General features: G+C 37.2%; 1 protein-coding gene across 1 annotated transcript in view; it reads right to left on the bottom strand.

Moving 5' to 3' along the window:
- LOC126235805 (serpin B6-like) overlaps positions 1 to 17378 on the bottom strand; it is a 286482-nt gene that overhangs the window by 11263 nt on the left and 257841 nt on the right. The window contains exons 8-9 of the mRNA XM_049944634.1: positions 8972 to 9116; positions 849 to 918 (exon numbers count right to left, since the gene is read on the bottom strand). Coding sequence (XP_049800591.1) covers positions 873 to 918; positions 8972 to 9116 — 191 coding nt within the window. The 3' untranslated portion in view covers positions 849 to 872. The remainder of the gene's footprint in view (positions 1 to 848; positions 919 to 8971; positions 9117 to 17378) is intronic.

The following is a 17378-nucleotide window of genomic DNA, read 5'->3' as shown; positions in this document are numbered from 1 at the left end:
TAATAACACTTTTACATACACTGAATTTGTAAACATATTCATGAACTTGAAAAAACATTTTCTGCAGATAACAACTTTCAGCTTACATGAAATTTACAAGAAAACTCTGTGAATCTTTTCCTTTTATGTGATGTAAGACATTGACTGTGGCAAAGACTGACTATGCCAAGTGCTCTTCACCGCTGGCAATATTTCCTTGTCAACAGGTGTATGTCCCACCAAAAGCAATCACATCTTGCAGGCTGGTGGCATCAAAATTTATCTGCAGTGCCATTACAAAAATTGTCTGCAGTTGCCTTACACATGACAACTATGTCAAGATAATTATGTTGGGACTAGTCATTTACTGTGTCATTCAAACTACAACTGTCTTAAATGACTTCGTACTGTACTTTAACTTTCCAGCAAGCAGAAACCTGCTTTTTAAATCAGTTATTCAGATTTTATTCATTGTCTTCCTTCAGTTTCTACTTTTAGATTATCCATAGACTATCGTAATCTTTCCTATAATGAATAAAATATCACTATCCAGTCTCAAATTGTCACTGTTAGTACTCAGAGTTTACAAAAAATTGATGATGATTGATGATGATAATTTTGAACATAAAACTATTGTTATTTTTGTCTAACTGAAATTTACATGGAAGAGCTATACCAACCTGTGTCAATTATAACACCAGTAAGAATTTGAGGTGTTACAGAGACAGACAGTGCACTAACGTCTGCAGTTTTAAAAAAACATGTTACACATCTTGTATTGTAACTCATGCTATTATCACCAATCCCATTCATCTCTCATTTCATTTCCAGCATCTGATAATGGTTAAATCAGTACTCCAAATGCTTACCTCATGATCATACAGGGACCCATGTCACAGATACTGACAGCTACTGTCAGGGCCCAGAACTTCTGGATTGCTGCAAAAGCAAAAGTTGGAGTCTGTCAACATTAAAGAATTCATGGATAAGTTAGGTCAGTACTATAAATGGCAAGTGCTTGAGCACCCTAGAGCTTTTGTATCTTTAATTGCATTCTAGGACTACATCAATCATATTTAAAGCAAGCAGCCATATTGTAAGGAATTATACCTTCTAATAATTCCACAAAGACCATACAGTCAGGCATAAAGAAAAAGAGGGAAGGTGTAGATATGAAAAACAGTGGGGACATAACTATCAAGAAAAATTGGAAGAAAATCAGAGATGTTAAAGAGGTCAGTAATATTGTCACAGAAGGAGCTGAGTAGCACCATGGTGTAGTGGTTATGATGCTAAACTGTTGCCTGGAGGGTTGTGAGTTCAAAACTTATGCGGACTGCAAAATTTTAATTTCTATATTTGGTTCCAGTACATTCTAGAAGTATCCACAAATGCCAAGAATCATTGTACTGGAATGTTCTGTAGCTGTATATGTACTGTATGTGTTCTGGCCGGAGGCAATTTGCTCCGCACTCTTGTATGTGCGAATGCTGAATAAACCTTCGTTAAGTGAAGTTAGTGCTCATCATTCATCTAATTACACTTTCTTCTATGTGACATTATTCTGGTAGAAATGCTGGGTATCGGAACTTGTGATAGCATACAATATCGACAACACAGTGGCTCCCATCAGGCCACAACAGAGCCGCCGTTTATGTGGCGAGAAACCCTAGTGCCAGCCATATTCAACAGATCACAATCTATCGGATACATAAGAAGAAGAGGATTTTACGACGACAGCAACTGTGTGCCACCACACAAGACATACTTCCAGGTTCTCTGGTGACGATGGCCAAGATCCAAACAATTGGCTGAAGGTATAAGAGTGTATAGTCAAATTTAACAAATGGGATGACACTGTGTATGGCTAACATATTTTTCTACTTGGAGGCCACTGTCAAGCAATAGTATGAGATCAATGAGGAGAAGTTCACAAGCTGGGAAGTATTCCCTGCAGCAAAGCGTAAGTATTTCGGCAACACACAATGACAGAAGTGCAAAGCTGAAGATAAATTAAAGTGCAGGGCACAGTATCCAGGAGAAACTACAGCACATGCATACAATACCAGGCAAAGATCTGACCTTCATATGAAACAGATGAGAACATCATTGCACCAAAAAGGCACTCTACATACTGGGATAAAAATTTACAATAATCGGCCTAGCCATATTAAATCAGAAAGTAATCTCAGTAGTTTTAAGGCTGAACTAAAGGCATATTTAATTGATCATTGCTTTTACAGTCTGACAGAGTACCTAGAAAACATACAGCAAAAATAAAGATGCGTTATGAATATTCTACTTTGAATGATGCCTCTAATGTTTGTTTGTATATATGATTATTTGTTAAATTACTTCAATATCTAGTCCTTAGGAATGCAATACAAACTGCATTTTATCTTGAAAAGACCTAACCATGTCCAATATCCTTGTATACATTCTATACATGTAGGATTTGAAGGACTAAATAAATAAATGAAGGGTGTTGCTGAGGACATGTATCAAGCCCTACTCCTGAAGGAGGTTTCTACAGCAGACGACTTCAGAAAATGGTGCCAGTATATCGAGACAATGCATGAAAAAAGAATTATATGCAAGAACTTTGAATGGCTTCCAAACATAGTATCGATGTCTGTGATGGAGGAAGCAACTGATTTCACAAATGTTCTTCATCAGATAGTGAGAGAGGAAGGTCAGAAGGCACTTGGATTGCACAGCGAGCAAAAAATCAAGACGCTTCAAGAGGTCATAAGGGAGGAAGTGGAACATACATCGAACCCAATCTCTTGTCCTTCATTTCCCTTTAAAATGGTGAAAAAGTTGAGACCCTGGCAGAGGTACATTCCTACAATGCCGCATGAGGAACCTGTTTGGGCACCAAATAAGGCTGACGTCTGGAAGGACCCAGGATAACCAACCAGTATGTTTTCACTGTGGTTGACCGGGACATGTGGTGCACTATTGTCGAGAAAGGTGGCGGATATGTGACGACACCCGTGCTATAAGACAGCAGACCAATCTTAACCAATGCCAACTCCGGGACGACAAAGACGAACGAGAAGGTCTGGGTACAGGACAATGTAGGTCACCATCATTGCAAGCTGTCCACTGGAGAGGACGCTCCCCAACATGCTGATCAAGGTCTCCATCACCATTTAGAAGCTCCAGCCAATCACCTAGCTGCCACAACCTGGAAAACTAAAGGTTGGGAACTTCCTTGGAGGTGAGGCCACTGAAGAGAAATATCCTCCGTTATTAGTCACTACAAAAATGATAGGAAACTACATTGATATCCTCATGGATGGCCAACCAGCCCAAGCTCTTGTACACTCTGGAGCATCATATTCAGTCATTTAGGAGAAGTACTGTCACCAGTTGCAGAAAACCGTATTTGTCGACAACAAAACTTCTCTGATGAAGGTGGCAAATGGGAAGTATGTAAAACCTACAGGAAGGTGTACCATTCATGTGGGTGTATGTGGCCATACACAGCTCTTAGAATTCATCGTCATACAAGAGTTTAGTATGATAAAGTATGATAAAATGGATCAAGCTCTTTTACTTTTGTTTATGCAGGAAAGAGAAAGGGGAACTCCTTTGAGTGGAGCACTGGTTCAGGAGAAGGCTGTTTACCTGAACAAGTTAATGAATGGTGATCAGTCTTTTAGTACGAGTATGGGTTGGATGGACAGATTCAAAAAATGTCATGGGATCTGGCAGATAACAATTACTGGAGAGCTTTCTTCTGACTGTGATGCAGTGAAGAAATATTTGGGTGAGTTTGAAAAAATGGTAAGATAGGGAAAGTATTCTCTCCAACAATTTTATAACACTGATGAGACTGACCTTAATTTTAGGGCATTGCGAACAAAAAGCCTGGCATCAAAAGCAGAAGACCGTGCTCCTGGTTTTAAAATGTGCAAAGATTGTGTAACTTTATTAGTGTACTGCAAGGCTGCTGGTGATCACAATCTGCCTTTAATGCTGATGGGCAAATCTCTAGGCCCAGAGCTTTTAAAAACCGCAACATGAAGTCCCTACCTGTATATTATCGCAACCAGAAAAAAGCATGGATGGATGGTAAGCTGTTCAAGGAATGGTTTCATGGCCAGCTTGCTCCCTCTGTTCAATGGTTTTCTTAAAATAATTTGTCTCCCCATGCAATCCTTTTGATTGGTAATGCACCATCTCACCCCAGCACTGAGGAATTATGTGACAGAGAAATTGTGGCGAAGTTTTTGCTGCTGAATGTCATACCACTTCTACAGCTGATGGACCAGGATATACTGCAAACATTGAAAATGATTTACAGAAAACAATTTTTAACAATGCTGATCCAAGATGATAGCATTCCTTTAGTGGACAAAATAAAAAAGACCAATGTGAGGCATGTTATTTATTGGGCTGCTGAGGCATGGCAGAATATTTCAGAAAATACTCTGAGAAAATTGTGGAGAAAACTGTGGACCTCTCTTGAATTTCAGGACAACCTAGTTGAAAATGAAGAGGAAAATCAACTACAAATGATACAGACAATCACTGGATGTGAAGAAGCTAGTGAAGGAGACGTAGATGAGTGGATGGCAGCAGTTGGGATATGTGTGGAGAACCTTACTGCTGGTGCCACTCAGTGATGCAGCAGAAGCCCTTGACCTATCACTACGTTATTTGGAGAAACAGCCAACTGCTACACCCGCCGATTTGACATTTATGAGACGATGGTGCAACTATGCATCTTATCACAGACTGTCTTCATTACGTTAAAAAACAATGACTGGATTTTTGTCATCTAAAAAGTAGGGATAAAATGTCCATTGTATTTTAGTAAGTTTGACAGCTTTTCTTTTATTGTTATGCATTGTTTAAATCTAATGTTTTCTTGCCAATTGTTCTAATACATTTTTATTGTACTGTGTAAATTAAAATAGTGTGTATGTACAGCAGTTAACTGCACAGTTTTCCATACTTAATCTAACATTTTTCATGTTCAGATTAACCGAACATTCGGAGAAGAGACTCTTGGTTTGAAAGGACAAGGCTGAATTTGGAGGTCATCATCATACTGACTTACCATTTTTGTTGCAAATCATCTGAATGTTTTGCCATGCATGAAACTGGGCATTTTTGTGGTGCTGTTGTGGACCATTTGATTTTTGTCAGAAGTTTTATGAGGAATTTATTAAGTATATGGGTTCATTGGGGGGAGGGGGGGGGGGGGAGGTTAGAGTTCAAGTTGAAGAGTGGAAGAGAGCATGATGTTGTTCAACTTTCAGTTTTTGAGGGCAGTAAGTTCTGGGGGGGATGGGAGGGGGGAGATGTGCAGATGTCATTTTTAGGCAGTGCCAAACTGTACTAAATTGGTTCTAATTTCTTTGACAAGAGAGTATGTCTAAGAGGATTCTGACAGTTTTTTTTGTTGAAAGTGGCTGGGCTGTAGGCGGGACAAACATTTGCTAATTAACCACAATATTCAGATTATGAGCAGGGCTTTACTAATACTTCTCAGGGGCTGTAAAATCTGTTGTTGGGAGGGGTAATATGAGATACTCTGTACTTTTGCTGGTTTAGTGCGGTATTTTATCTTCAATTTTTTTAACCTTTCAGTCTATTGGAATCACATGCTTGGCAAGATCCATTGTTGTAATGACTCTACTTTTCTTATGTTCAGTACTAAACATAGAGATGTTTACAAAGTCATGTCATGTGACTGGTTGAGACAGGTGTAGGCATGCGGAGTTGCTGTAGCCAGCCCACTGCAACTCTTAGGAAACTTCTTACACTAACTTCATTATAGGTGCATGATAAAACAATAATTCATTTGACAACATATAAAATAAACTTTCCATAATGATCAGCAGCAAAATATTAATTACAGACCTTCCCTGGCACAAATGTTGTAATGACTCTACTTTTCTTATGTTCAGTACTAGAAATGATGTAGAGGCAAGATGTTTGTTAATACAGGTGGTACAGATAAATAAACAAGAGGACTAGCACAAAAGGTTGAAAACAGATTCCTTCTCTTCACATATGGTAAGTGCCTCCTACCCTGGGTTTCTGTGCAACTTTTCCAAACTATACCCTGTTTCCTAAATCTCACCAGTCCTTTTCCTTCATCCCTCTTCCTTACCGTTCAACAGTTCTGTCAGAAGAAGGAGCCACTCGCACTGAAACCTTGAAAACTTTAATACTTTTTATATGTGTGTTCTCATACTGCTGCTTGGTGAGTAACTTTTTATCTACCCAATTACTTTACTGTATGCATGGTTTTTCCATTGTTGTGTTAGATTTTAGTTTGCCCTTGCCCAAAACCCCCACTTTTCCAAGGTAGTCCCATTAGATTAAATATTTATTATTATGAATAATAGCTGGCCAGTGTGGCCGTGCGGTTCTAGCCGCTTCAGTCTGGAACCACGTGACTGCTACGGTTGCAGGTTCGAATCCTGACTTGGGCATGGATGTGTGTGGTGTCCTTAGGTTAGTTAGGTTTAAGTAGTTCTAAGTTCTAGGGGACTGATGACCACAGATCTTAAGTCACATAGTGCTCAGAGCCGATTTAAACCATTTGTATTACGAATAATGTTGTGAGATTACAATGCGGAATACTGGGATTACAGTAGATGTCAGAGGCTGTCTGTGACTGTTTTAGTTACTTGTGTAAGTTATGATTTTAATTTATTTCATGTATGGTATTTCCATTTCTTTTATGAAAATCATATCTAGTTTGTGATATAATTCATGGTCCAGTAATTACTCACACAAACTATTGTAATTTGTAGTATGTATGTGTCTTAGCTTTTATTTCTATAGTATATTCATTTTTTTGTGAATAATTATTGTTGTTTTGAAATCTCAGTGTAAAATTGTGTTGAAATTTTGTCTGTGTGTAGCATTTTTGGGTCAATTATGACATCACTGGTCAAACCTGACAAGTAGAATCATATGCTAGAATTTATTAGATGCTCTGAATAACTGAATGTCATTAATGTACATTAATGATTTACTGCTCTATATTCATGAAGATGCAAAGCTAGTTCTATTTGCTGATGATACTAGTATATTAATCACACTCAACAAACAAGAATTAGCTGAGGAAATTGTGAATAATGTCTTTCAGAAAATTATTAAGTGAGTCTCTGCACATGGATTGTCATTCAATTTGGATAAAACTGTATATACACTTCTGTACAAGAAATGGCACAACACCATTAATAAGCATGGAGTCTGTAGCTAAGGCACAACATTCCAAATTTTTGGCTGTTACACCAATGAGAGACTGAATTGGAGAAACACATTGGTGATCTGCTGAAATGTCTGAGTCCAACTATGTATGCTATTAGCATTACTGCAAATTTTGGCAATAACCTTATAACTATATTAGCTTACTACGCCTATTTTAATTCACTATTTTCAGGTAATTCATCATTAAGGAAACAAGTATTCATGGCATGTAATCAGAATAATAGCTGGAGGCCGGCCACGGTCACTTGCAGGCATCTATTTAAGGAACTAGGGATATTCACAGTAACTTCGCAATGTATATATTCACTTATTAAATTTGTTATTAATAACCCATCTCAATTCAAAAGCAATATCAATGTGCATAGCTGCAATACACTTGGAGAAAGGCTAATCTTAACTATTTTGGGTTAAATCTAACATTGTCACAGAAAGGGGTGAATTATGCTGCCACTAAAATCTTTCATCACTTATCAAATAGCATCAAAAGTCAGACAGACAGCCAACCAGCACTGAAAAACAAATTAAAAGAATTTCTGAATGACAACTCCTTCTGCTCAATAGATGAATTTTGAGATATAAATTAGTAATCTTTTTATTAAACTGATACTTTCCACTTCATTGTGAAGTGCTGTTTTCATGTTATATGCAACAAGTATTAATCTAATCTAATATCATGAATTTCTTTAAACATTCCTGAAATTAAATAACAGAATTCACCTGAAAAAAAAAAAAAAAAAAAAAAAAAAAAAAAAAAAAAAAAACAGTATTGCTCACAGATGTGTATGGTAGACTCTCAGATTATGCAACTGTAAACATACAAGTTACTTCCAGTGCAAATAGATTAATTAAGATTAAGTTAAATTCATTTAATGAACTCAACATTTAGTGAACACTTTACAAACTGTGTTTTAGCCAAAAAGAAAAACGATCATCACATAAAAGCCGGCAACAGAGCAGCATAGATTTTTTATCTGGATCTACCTTAGCCAAAACTTGTGTATTGTTTATTCACAGGGAAATCCACATTTGTGCCAGGGAAGGTCTGTAATTAATATTTTGCTGCTGATCATTATGGAAAGTTTATTTTATATGTTGTCAAATGAATTATTGTTTTATCATGCACCTATAATCAAGTGGGTGTAAGAAGTTTCCTGATAGTTGCAGTGGGCTGGCTACAGCAACTCCGCACACCTACACCTGTCTCAACCAGTCACATGACATGACTATGGCAATGCCTCAGTGTTGTCACAGCTCTACAGATGACTATTATTTTCATCTACAGTCATATACCCTTAGCAGTTAGAGACTGTTTATAGTGCTGCTAGTTGTCAGGGATCTTCTTATGCTGACTTGACTATAGTGGAGCAATTATAATTAATACTAGATACCAGTAATAAGAAAGATACAATTTGTGATGTACAGGAAAAAAGAGATGAATTTCAGCATGATGACAAATCCTGGCTGGATAAAGACCATAAATAGGGGCAGTCATTTTTCAATCAGGAGTCAGTTTGATACTAGCAATCAGTGTACTAGGTCAAAATCACTTCTATGTGTGTTTCTGTGAATAAGTGGCCCCTGTCATCCTTTCCCACATGACTATCTACTGTACAGTGCTCGTCTGTTAAAAAAAATGGTAATCTATTCGTGCATGCACAACAATATGGAAAATAGTGTATTTTAATGTGAGCAAGAAAATATAAATGTGAATATTATGTTAAAGCAAAGGAAACAGCAGAAAATACCTTACCTTGATTCTACATCCTGAACTCTTCCAATAAAAAGGATAGCTTTGTTAACAATACTTATGAGCAGAAACAGGAATGGATGATCAGCTTTGAACACAACAGGGCGAGGTATAGTTGTTCGCAGAGACAGTAGAACAATGTCAGCACCTAAAAAGGATGGTTTCTCATACATTTCTGATATCACTCTGTTTAAATCATCACAATTTTGAAAAGAACTTCAGATAAGATTTATCTTTTATCACTAAACAATACAAAGTAAACATTAGAAGCCAAGAAATGTAGTGTGGTACATAAGACATTGAAGTTATATTTGGCAGGAGAAGAGTTGAAATCACCATATATCTACCCATTGTCGCACCCAGGAATTCTCATATGGGCGGTAAGGAGGAGGGGGGATCAAGTCATGAATGCTGCGAAAGAAGTAGGAGTCAGGACACAAAGCACAATTTCTTACAAAATATAACTTAAATCTACTGGAAAATTGAGTTTATTAATAATCAATACTATTAGTGCTACAACTTTATAATATGTTTCTTCTCTACAGTTTCTCAGCCACTGTTGGAATCACTTCTTGTAAGCTGAAAAGCAATTCTGACAAATGAGGTCCTTAATGGACGAGTCAACTATTCGAAACCTTTTATTCAGTTATGTAGGTCAAGATCCCAAATATTGCTCCCTGCAGCCATTCACCCTGGTGGACCCTCATTTGTGTGTAATTGACCAAAATAAATAAATAAAATAAAATAAATACAAATAAATAAATGGAATTATACATGGTGTCCTGAGGTCTGACCTTCTGTATCAAAATGACTATGATCATTACTTTTATTCAGTTTAAAGATTCAAATATAATTTTTTATGTCTATTCCTTTGTAATATCATTTTAATTATCATATGAACTTCTTCATTTGTTCTCATTTTTTACTTATATCATTCTTTTTCCACTCAGAATTTAATTATACTTATCTATTACAGTATTTAAATATTTGAAATTCTGATTTATCATTTAAAAAACAAAGACGGTCTTTTTGTGGGTGATGTCGTAGCATGAAATTTCATCTGATACTAGGCTTGACTGGACAATCTTTCCATGATCAGAGATTATCACACAGGGTGCTCCATTCCTTAAAATGATGTCTTCTACTATGAACTTTCCTTTTTCCTGAGATTCAGCAGTCATCACAGCTTTGGTGATAGTGTAGTGGGACAGGTAGTCAGTGAGAACTATCATCTCAATTTTCATTTGTCAGCTTTGCAATCCTCCCCAAGAGGTTGATTCCAATTTGGTGGAATGGCACTTCTGCATGCAGATTTGGTATGAAATGCCCCAAGGGCAAATGCATCATGTTCTTCCATCACTGGCATTCCTTACTGTGGCTCACAGTGCCTAACAGATTGGTGGAGACTTAGCCACTGATACATGGTTGTTTCTACCTGGACTCTTCATGAATCTCAGGTGGCTAGATGTAGGGGCATTGTGAAATAATCCAGAATAACTGGCACTAAATAAGCTGGGATTGCAAGTAAACATTTCTATCCAATTGGATGGTAGTTCCTCATATACAATTCCAGTTTGGTCAGTTTTTCAAGGCACAGTGCTGGATGTCCCTCTGTTCAGCAGCAAAGTCATTTAGTGCATCAGTGACAGATCTCATCCACACTGCTGTGTTCCACCAAACTACTTCGTGAAAGATCCTTGCTTTTGCATCCAATTTTGTATACAACTTTGACAGTGTACTCTTGAAGCCACAGTACCCATTTTGCCAGTAATCCCAATGGGTCCTTCAGGCTAGTTGGCCAGCACAGACAAATGTGGTCTGTCACAACAGTGAATGATTTGTCAAATAAATTTGGTTAGAATTTTTGATAGGCCAAATAACTGCAAAGCACTCATTCTCTATTGTAGAGTAGTACATCACAGACTTGGACAGTACTGTGGAAGCATATGTCATCACCTTTTCAGCAACTTCCTGAATTTGTACTACAACTATGCCCCATAATTGCTAGTATCAGTATGAAATGCTATCTTGGCACTTTTTCATGCAGTGCCATAATTGGAGAAAATGTTATTGCCTCCTTAGGGACTGGGAAAGATTTTTCTTGCACCTCATTCCAGGAATATTTGGGATCTCCTTGCAGTAGTTGTTGTAAGGAGCATTCCATAGTACAAAAATCTGTTATGAATTTCTGGTAGTGAGAGCACTTTCCAAGAAATCTTCTCACATCATGAGTGTGTCAAGATGTCAAAAAATCTGTGAGTTCTATTATTTTCTTGAGATCAGAACAGACTCCATTGCCATTCATTAGGTGCCCATTAATTTTTTCCCTTTAGCAGTAAACAGGCTCTTTTTCAAATTCAGGCAGAGGCCTGCTGTCTAAAAATGCTTCATCACTATTTTGAACCAAGTTTAGATTTTCATCAAAGCCCTTAGAAAAAGTGACAATGCCATCCAGATAGCAAATCACATCATTCATTTCAGGTGTCAAAGCAGGTGTTCCACCATACTTTAAAAGGTGGCTGGGGCGTTACATGCTGCAAACAAAATAACTTTTAACTCACATAGGCAATCAGGTGTTATAAAGCCAATCTTTTCCCTTTCAGCCCTGTCAGCCTCTATTTTCCAGAAGCCCATCTACATATCTATAGTTGAGAGATACTTTTCTCCTTTCAGGCAGTCTAGGGTATCATCAATGTATGGCAATTTTTTGTGATTTTGTTCAGGTGTTGGTAGGCAACACAGAAACACTTCATAACGACACAGGAGAAGAACAAGGTCTCTCTGGAGCTCAATGATGTCATCTTGCAGCATCTTCTCTGCTTCGTCTTGGAGTAGCCATTTTTCAGCAGGCAAAACCCTACAGGAGTGCTGGCCAACTGGTGGATGATCCAAAGTGTTATATCATGTTTACCATGGGCCTCTAGGTCTGTCTTTTCCTCACTCTGGATTTATAAGTATCCAAATATTGGCACAGAAAGGTTAATAGTAAATGACATTTTTCCTCGTGTAGGTCAGGTACTTCTGACAATAGTAGCTTCCTCCTCTGCATTTCTGTAGTGGTAGTAGAACACAATTCTTCACTGACGGCATTATGCTTGTAATGGAACTGATCAAAGGCTCATTTTCCCTTAATATTGTCCTTCTCAATACACTCAAATAAATATACTACTCAATACATGGACTTCCTTCAGAGATAATAAAAATGTTCACTTTTTATTTATGATTAAATGAGTTGTAGAGTATTGTTTTACTTATGTACAAATATAAAAATATGTAAATTATTTCAAAATAAGAATCAAAATTCAAAATGCTGTGTTGAATATGTTCTCTTCTAATTTTGAGCATGACTTCTTAAGTTATAAAAATTACCATTATTATTATTATTATTATTATTATTATTATTATTTACATAATTTTTTATTTTAATTTGAAAAGCATCTGCAATGTAATTTTTATAAAATATTAACAACATATAACTTTTACCTTTGAATGTACAGATCGATACATAAATTTAAATATTATTGTGTTGCAAGCTGAAAAATGCTGGTCACTTATAGTCTATCTGTTCGTGGTTCAGAAGGTGGTATATGTCACTGATGAAGCATGAAAATGGATACTCATTCTTTTTTTTACTGCATAAATAGTGTTGTTAAATGTGCCTTGTCTGCTTGCATGAATTAAAAAGTGAACACAAACTTTTCCACTTTTTATTAGTAATGTTAATACACAACATGAAATGAATACAAAGAACCTTATGCACCATCTAGTGAAAGTTCATACCTCAAGATGACAGTGCCAATAATAATAATAAGAAAGTACAGCAGCCACTGTAAATCGAGATAAGTTTAAATAATTATTTACAACTTTCTGATTGACATTCAGATTTACATTCTAATCCATCACCTTTCATCTTCAGCTCTTTAAACAATTGAAGGACAGTGAGCCAACCCAATTCACAGGTGAAGTGAGTTTTCAGACACTAAAAGACTGTGATTTTAGGCTGTCCTGAAATGTGAATAGTGATTAAAATATGTAGGCATCAGTCAGGATGTTAATACTATGTGTATTAATACAATAAAATGTCACAAGAGCAAAAATATAATGTTATTGGAATTGAAAGATGTATGAGTATATGAACAAAGGACATGTATCCTGCCAGATAACCAATTCACTGTTGAATTGAGGTTTTCAACAAACATTGTAATTTTATGATGTCATGGAAAGTGAACAGGGATTACATTGTGTGGGGACCGGCCAGGATGTTAATACTTCATGTATTACTGTGATAAAATGTTGCAAGAGCAAAAATATAAATATTGTTGGAACTGAAAGAGGTAAGAGTATATAAAAGAAGGACATGTATCATTTTGGCGGCACTGATGATGGCAGGATATGGATATGTGAAGTTAAGTACAAATTTTATGTTATGCAGTGCTCTATTGCATTTTATTGTCACATGTGACAGTAAAAGTTCAGGAAACTTGACAATAACTGAGCCCAAAATAGAAACAGTACTAGATAGACGGGGGTGATGTATCATTTTGGGGAAATGCTGTGTTATTCCCTCGGCACCTCTAACCAATTTTTATTTTTGTTTTTATTTATTTATCCATCAGTACACAATACATATTGTATGGATGAATGATAGTTACAACCTTGAGCAAGCATTATTGTTATTTTAATAAGTAAGTGTTTGTTTTGGATCCCATACGGTGTGGAAAATTTTGTTTCTTTTGTAAATATCATGAGAGTGAACATGGATGCAGTATATCTGCAAGGCAGGGGTGATAAGAACCTGGATTCCTGCACAAGGAGGTACTTGCTTATCATGAAAGTGTTTCCACAAAAACACTGTCGCACCTTGGAGATTTGCTATGGACTATGAAATCTCGCCATGCAAGAGAATGGTCATAGAAAGACTTGTCAGTGGGGACTCATAGAAGACAGAACTAAATAATAAAGGCTTATGTGTATTGTGAGCTTTTTTGAAGCTTTGCTATAGTAAAATCTAACACGGGATATAATAATGGAGATGAAATACATGCATGATAAAGGAGCAGCATGTGAACTGATTTTGTAGTGACTGGTGGCCAAGGTGTCCAGCTGGTATGGACTTGGCATCTTTGAGAACAGAGTCTGCCATCTCAAGACAGAGTAACACAGTCCAGTCAAACAGTTAATAGAGATAAGTAATGACAACCACAAAAACTTGTAGTCTACGTACTCCAACTCCATATGACACCTGAACAATGGTAGGCATGTTGCATTCCAATGGGGGTGAAGGTTTAGCAGACAAGGGAGAATTAAACAAAACCATTAAAGAAGAAAAAAAATTATTGGACCCATAGAATAGAGGAATAATGATATGAATTTTTTATTTATTTTTGTAGGAATAGTTCAGTTTATAAAATAGAATCAAATTGAAAATCAGGAAAGATTGAAAGCCATTGAATGTTTAACATTAGACAGTAAAGAGCGTGTAAAAGGCATGGAACAATCAATTATTATTTAATCAGCTAGATACAAATCTTGAACAGTCTATGGACAAGAAAGTATCAAGTCTTGAACAGTCTATGGAAATACATGAATGCTATCTGGGTGGCTGTACCAAAATTTGGTGACATTTCAGATGACTTTCAAGCTCATAACTTCTGGTGAAGTCAGAATATGATGAAAATGACACTCATCAAAGTGTTGTGGAATTTTGATGCAGCCACCTGGATGAAAGCTCAAGAAGATTTCATCAGTATATGGAAATGCTGCTGAGTGGCATTTGTAATCTTGGGGAGAAGACAGGAGGTATTCAGACTAGAACACTATCTCTAAAAACAACTGTGAGGAATGTGGAATCTAATGTGGCAGTGAAATTAAATGATTAATAGAAAAATTAACAGCAGGCAGGAATAATGACTGAGAGAGCATCCTGAAAGTAAAAATGTGACTGAACTAGAATCTGTTTTAGTCATTGAAACTAACCCTGTAATTAATTTTGAATGCTTTCTTGTATCTGATGCAACTAGTAGACAGGAATTTGTAATTAATTCATTTAATTAAATGGAAGATGTTATGTTTTGAGTGAGGTGTCAATACTAATGGAAAGGTTGACTGTTTTCTTGTTTTTCAAGACAATTTTTTAGCTGAATAAAGAGCAAAGGAGGTATCTGAGTCTTCAGTAACAAATGATTATTCAACATCATGTACAGAAAATTGTTTAACATCTAAATTTTGAGAAAATGATTGTGTGTAGGAACTAATTTGTAATCAAATGCCAACTGAATGGTGAGAAAAGTAGCGGAAAATTTTTTGTGAATACAGCAGAACCTCAATTAACAGTCAGTTTTGGGGACGGGGAGTGGTCAGAATGCTAAGAAGGTCAGATAATCACAGGAGAATGAACAAAGTCATTTACAGAGTTCAAAATTATGTAACACATCAAAATTAAGAAAATATGTATACTTCTAATCATAGCGTGTAGGCTTTCACGGCCGGCGTCTTCAGTGATTAAAACTTCCGGGCTAAGAGGCCGTGGTCCAATAATAGAAATACTTCTCCCTGACGTTTCGTTTCCAGCTGCGGGAAACATCATCTGAGGTGAGTCTACGACTGACGTAGACTGACGTAGACTCACCTCAGATGATGTTTCCCGCAGCTGGAAACGAAACGTCAGGGAGAAGTATTTCTATTATTGGACCACGGCCTCTTAGCCCGGAAGTTTTAATCACTATGTATACTTCTAATAAAGAAAAAGGAAAACAGATAATTTTAGACACTGAAAATCTATTTTAAAAAGTTTAAAAGGGATTTCTAGGTATATCTTTAAATTTGACCTAGTGGCTGCATCATTCCACTTCTTTCCCAAGAATATGTGCAGAGATGTAGCTGTTGACTGTTATTTCAAATATTTGAGAGTAGTCTTGAACCCATCTTTTGCTGCAGAGTGTCTCAATCTTTTCATCTTCTTCCTTTTATTCATCATCTGGCTCCTCTTAGTTAACACTATAATATTGCAAAGCCAGATTGATGGTCTGATCATCTTGAAATTCTTCATTAATGACAACCTGCTGCTAGCTATTCCTCTACACCAGCAGGTTGGATATCATTCTGAAGTGTTTGCAAATCAGCCACTAAATCTGCAGTGTCTGACTTATTAGTTTCTGGAAGTTCATGCTCTTGGTTTAGGCTAGGACAAATCTTTTCCCATGATTTTTGTAGAATAGTTTCCTGAAGTTCTTCCCAAGATTGACCACCTGTGCAAATTGCATCTTTTATTTTGTGACTTTTCATTGCTTAAAAACAGGATCACAAGACTCTTCTGTTTTCTCTAACAAAGCACTGACATATTTCCTTCTGTAATGTCATTTTAACCAGTCAATAACACACTGGTTCACTGGTTGGATTATTGAAGTCATGTGGGGTGGGCTGGGGAAGGGCTAAAACAAAGTTTTCGTGTCATCTTGTTGAAGTTCAGACTCAGAGGAGTTGCTTGGGGTGTTGTCTAACAATACAACTGCATGAACAAACACAATCATACACACAAAATTCCAGCCCTCGCAACCAACGGCTGCCCCACCAGGAAAGAGGGAAGGAGAGGGAAAGACAAAAGGATGCGGGCCCCAAGGGAGAGGGCAAGGAGTCACTCCAATCCCGGGAGCGGAAAGACTGACCCTAGGGAGAAGAAAGGACAGGTACACACTCGCACACACACACACACACACACACACACATCCATCCGCACATACACAGACACAATATGTCTGCTTGTGTCTGTGTATGTGCAGATGGATGTGTGTGTGTGTGTGCGAGTGTGTGCCTGTCCTTTTTTCCCCCTAGGGTCAGTCTTTCCGCTCCCGGGATTGGAGTGACTCCTTGCCCTCTCCCTTGGGGCCCGCATCCTTTCATCTTTCCCTCTCCTTCCATCTTTCCTGGTGGGGTGGCCGTTGGTTGTGAGGGCTGGAATTTTGTGTGTAAGATTGTGTTTGTTTGTGTATCTATCGACCTGCCAGCACTTTTGTGTGGTGGGTCACATCATCTTTGTTTTTGGAAGTATGTTTCCTCCGTGGAATGTTTCCCTCTATTATATTCAATACAACTACATGGAGTGATAGATTTTTTTGATCCTAAATTCTTTTTACCAGTAGGAAAAAATCCGCCAAAAAGCCAGGCTTTAAACAAATTACCATCCATCCAAGGACTTATTTGAATTACGTAATAAACAGGAAGTGCTGGCATGTTTACGTTTTTGAAGGAGTGTGACTCAGAGCATCAGACCTGTTGTGACAGGAGTAAAACTGATTGATAATGCTGACATGATTTTGAGCATGGGTCAGATAGTCCAAAGAGTTGGTTAATTGAAGGTCGGATAATTGAGGTTCTACTGTAGTTCAAAAACAATTTGCAGGAACACTGTGTT

The sequence above is a fragment of the Schistocerca nitens genome, chromosome 2 (genome assembly GCF_023898315.1).
Source record: "Schistocerca nitens isolate TAMUIC-IGC-003100 chromosome 2, iqSchNite1.1, whole genome shotgun sequence".
In the NCBI taxonomy this organism is placed as follows: Eukaryota; Metazoa; Arthropoda; class Insecta; order Orthoptera; family Acrididae; genus Schistocerca; species Schistocerca nitens.
The sequence above is the reverse complement of the archived record's forward strand: the minus strand, read 5'-3'. Positions and strand labels throughout refer to the sequence as shown.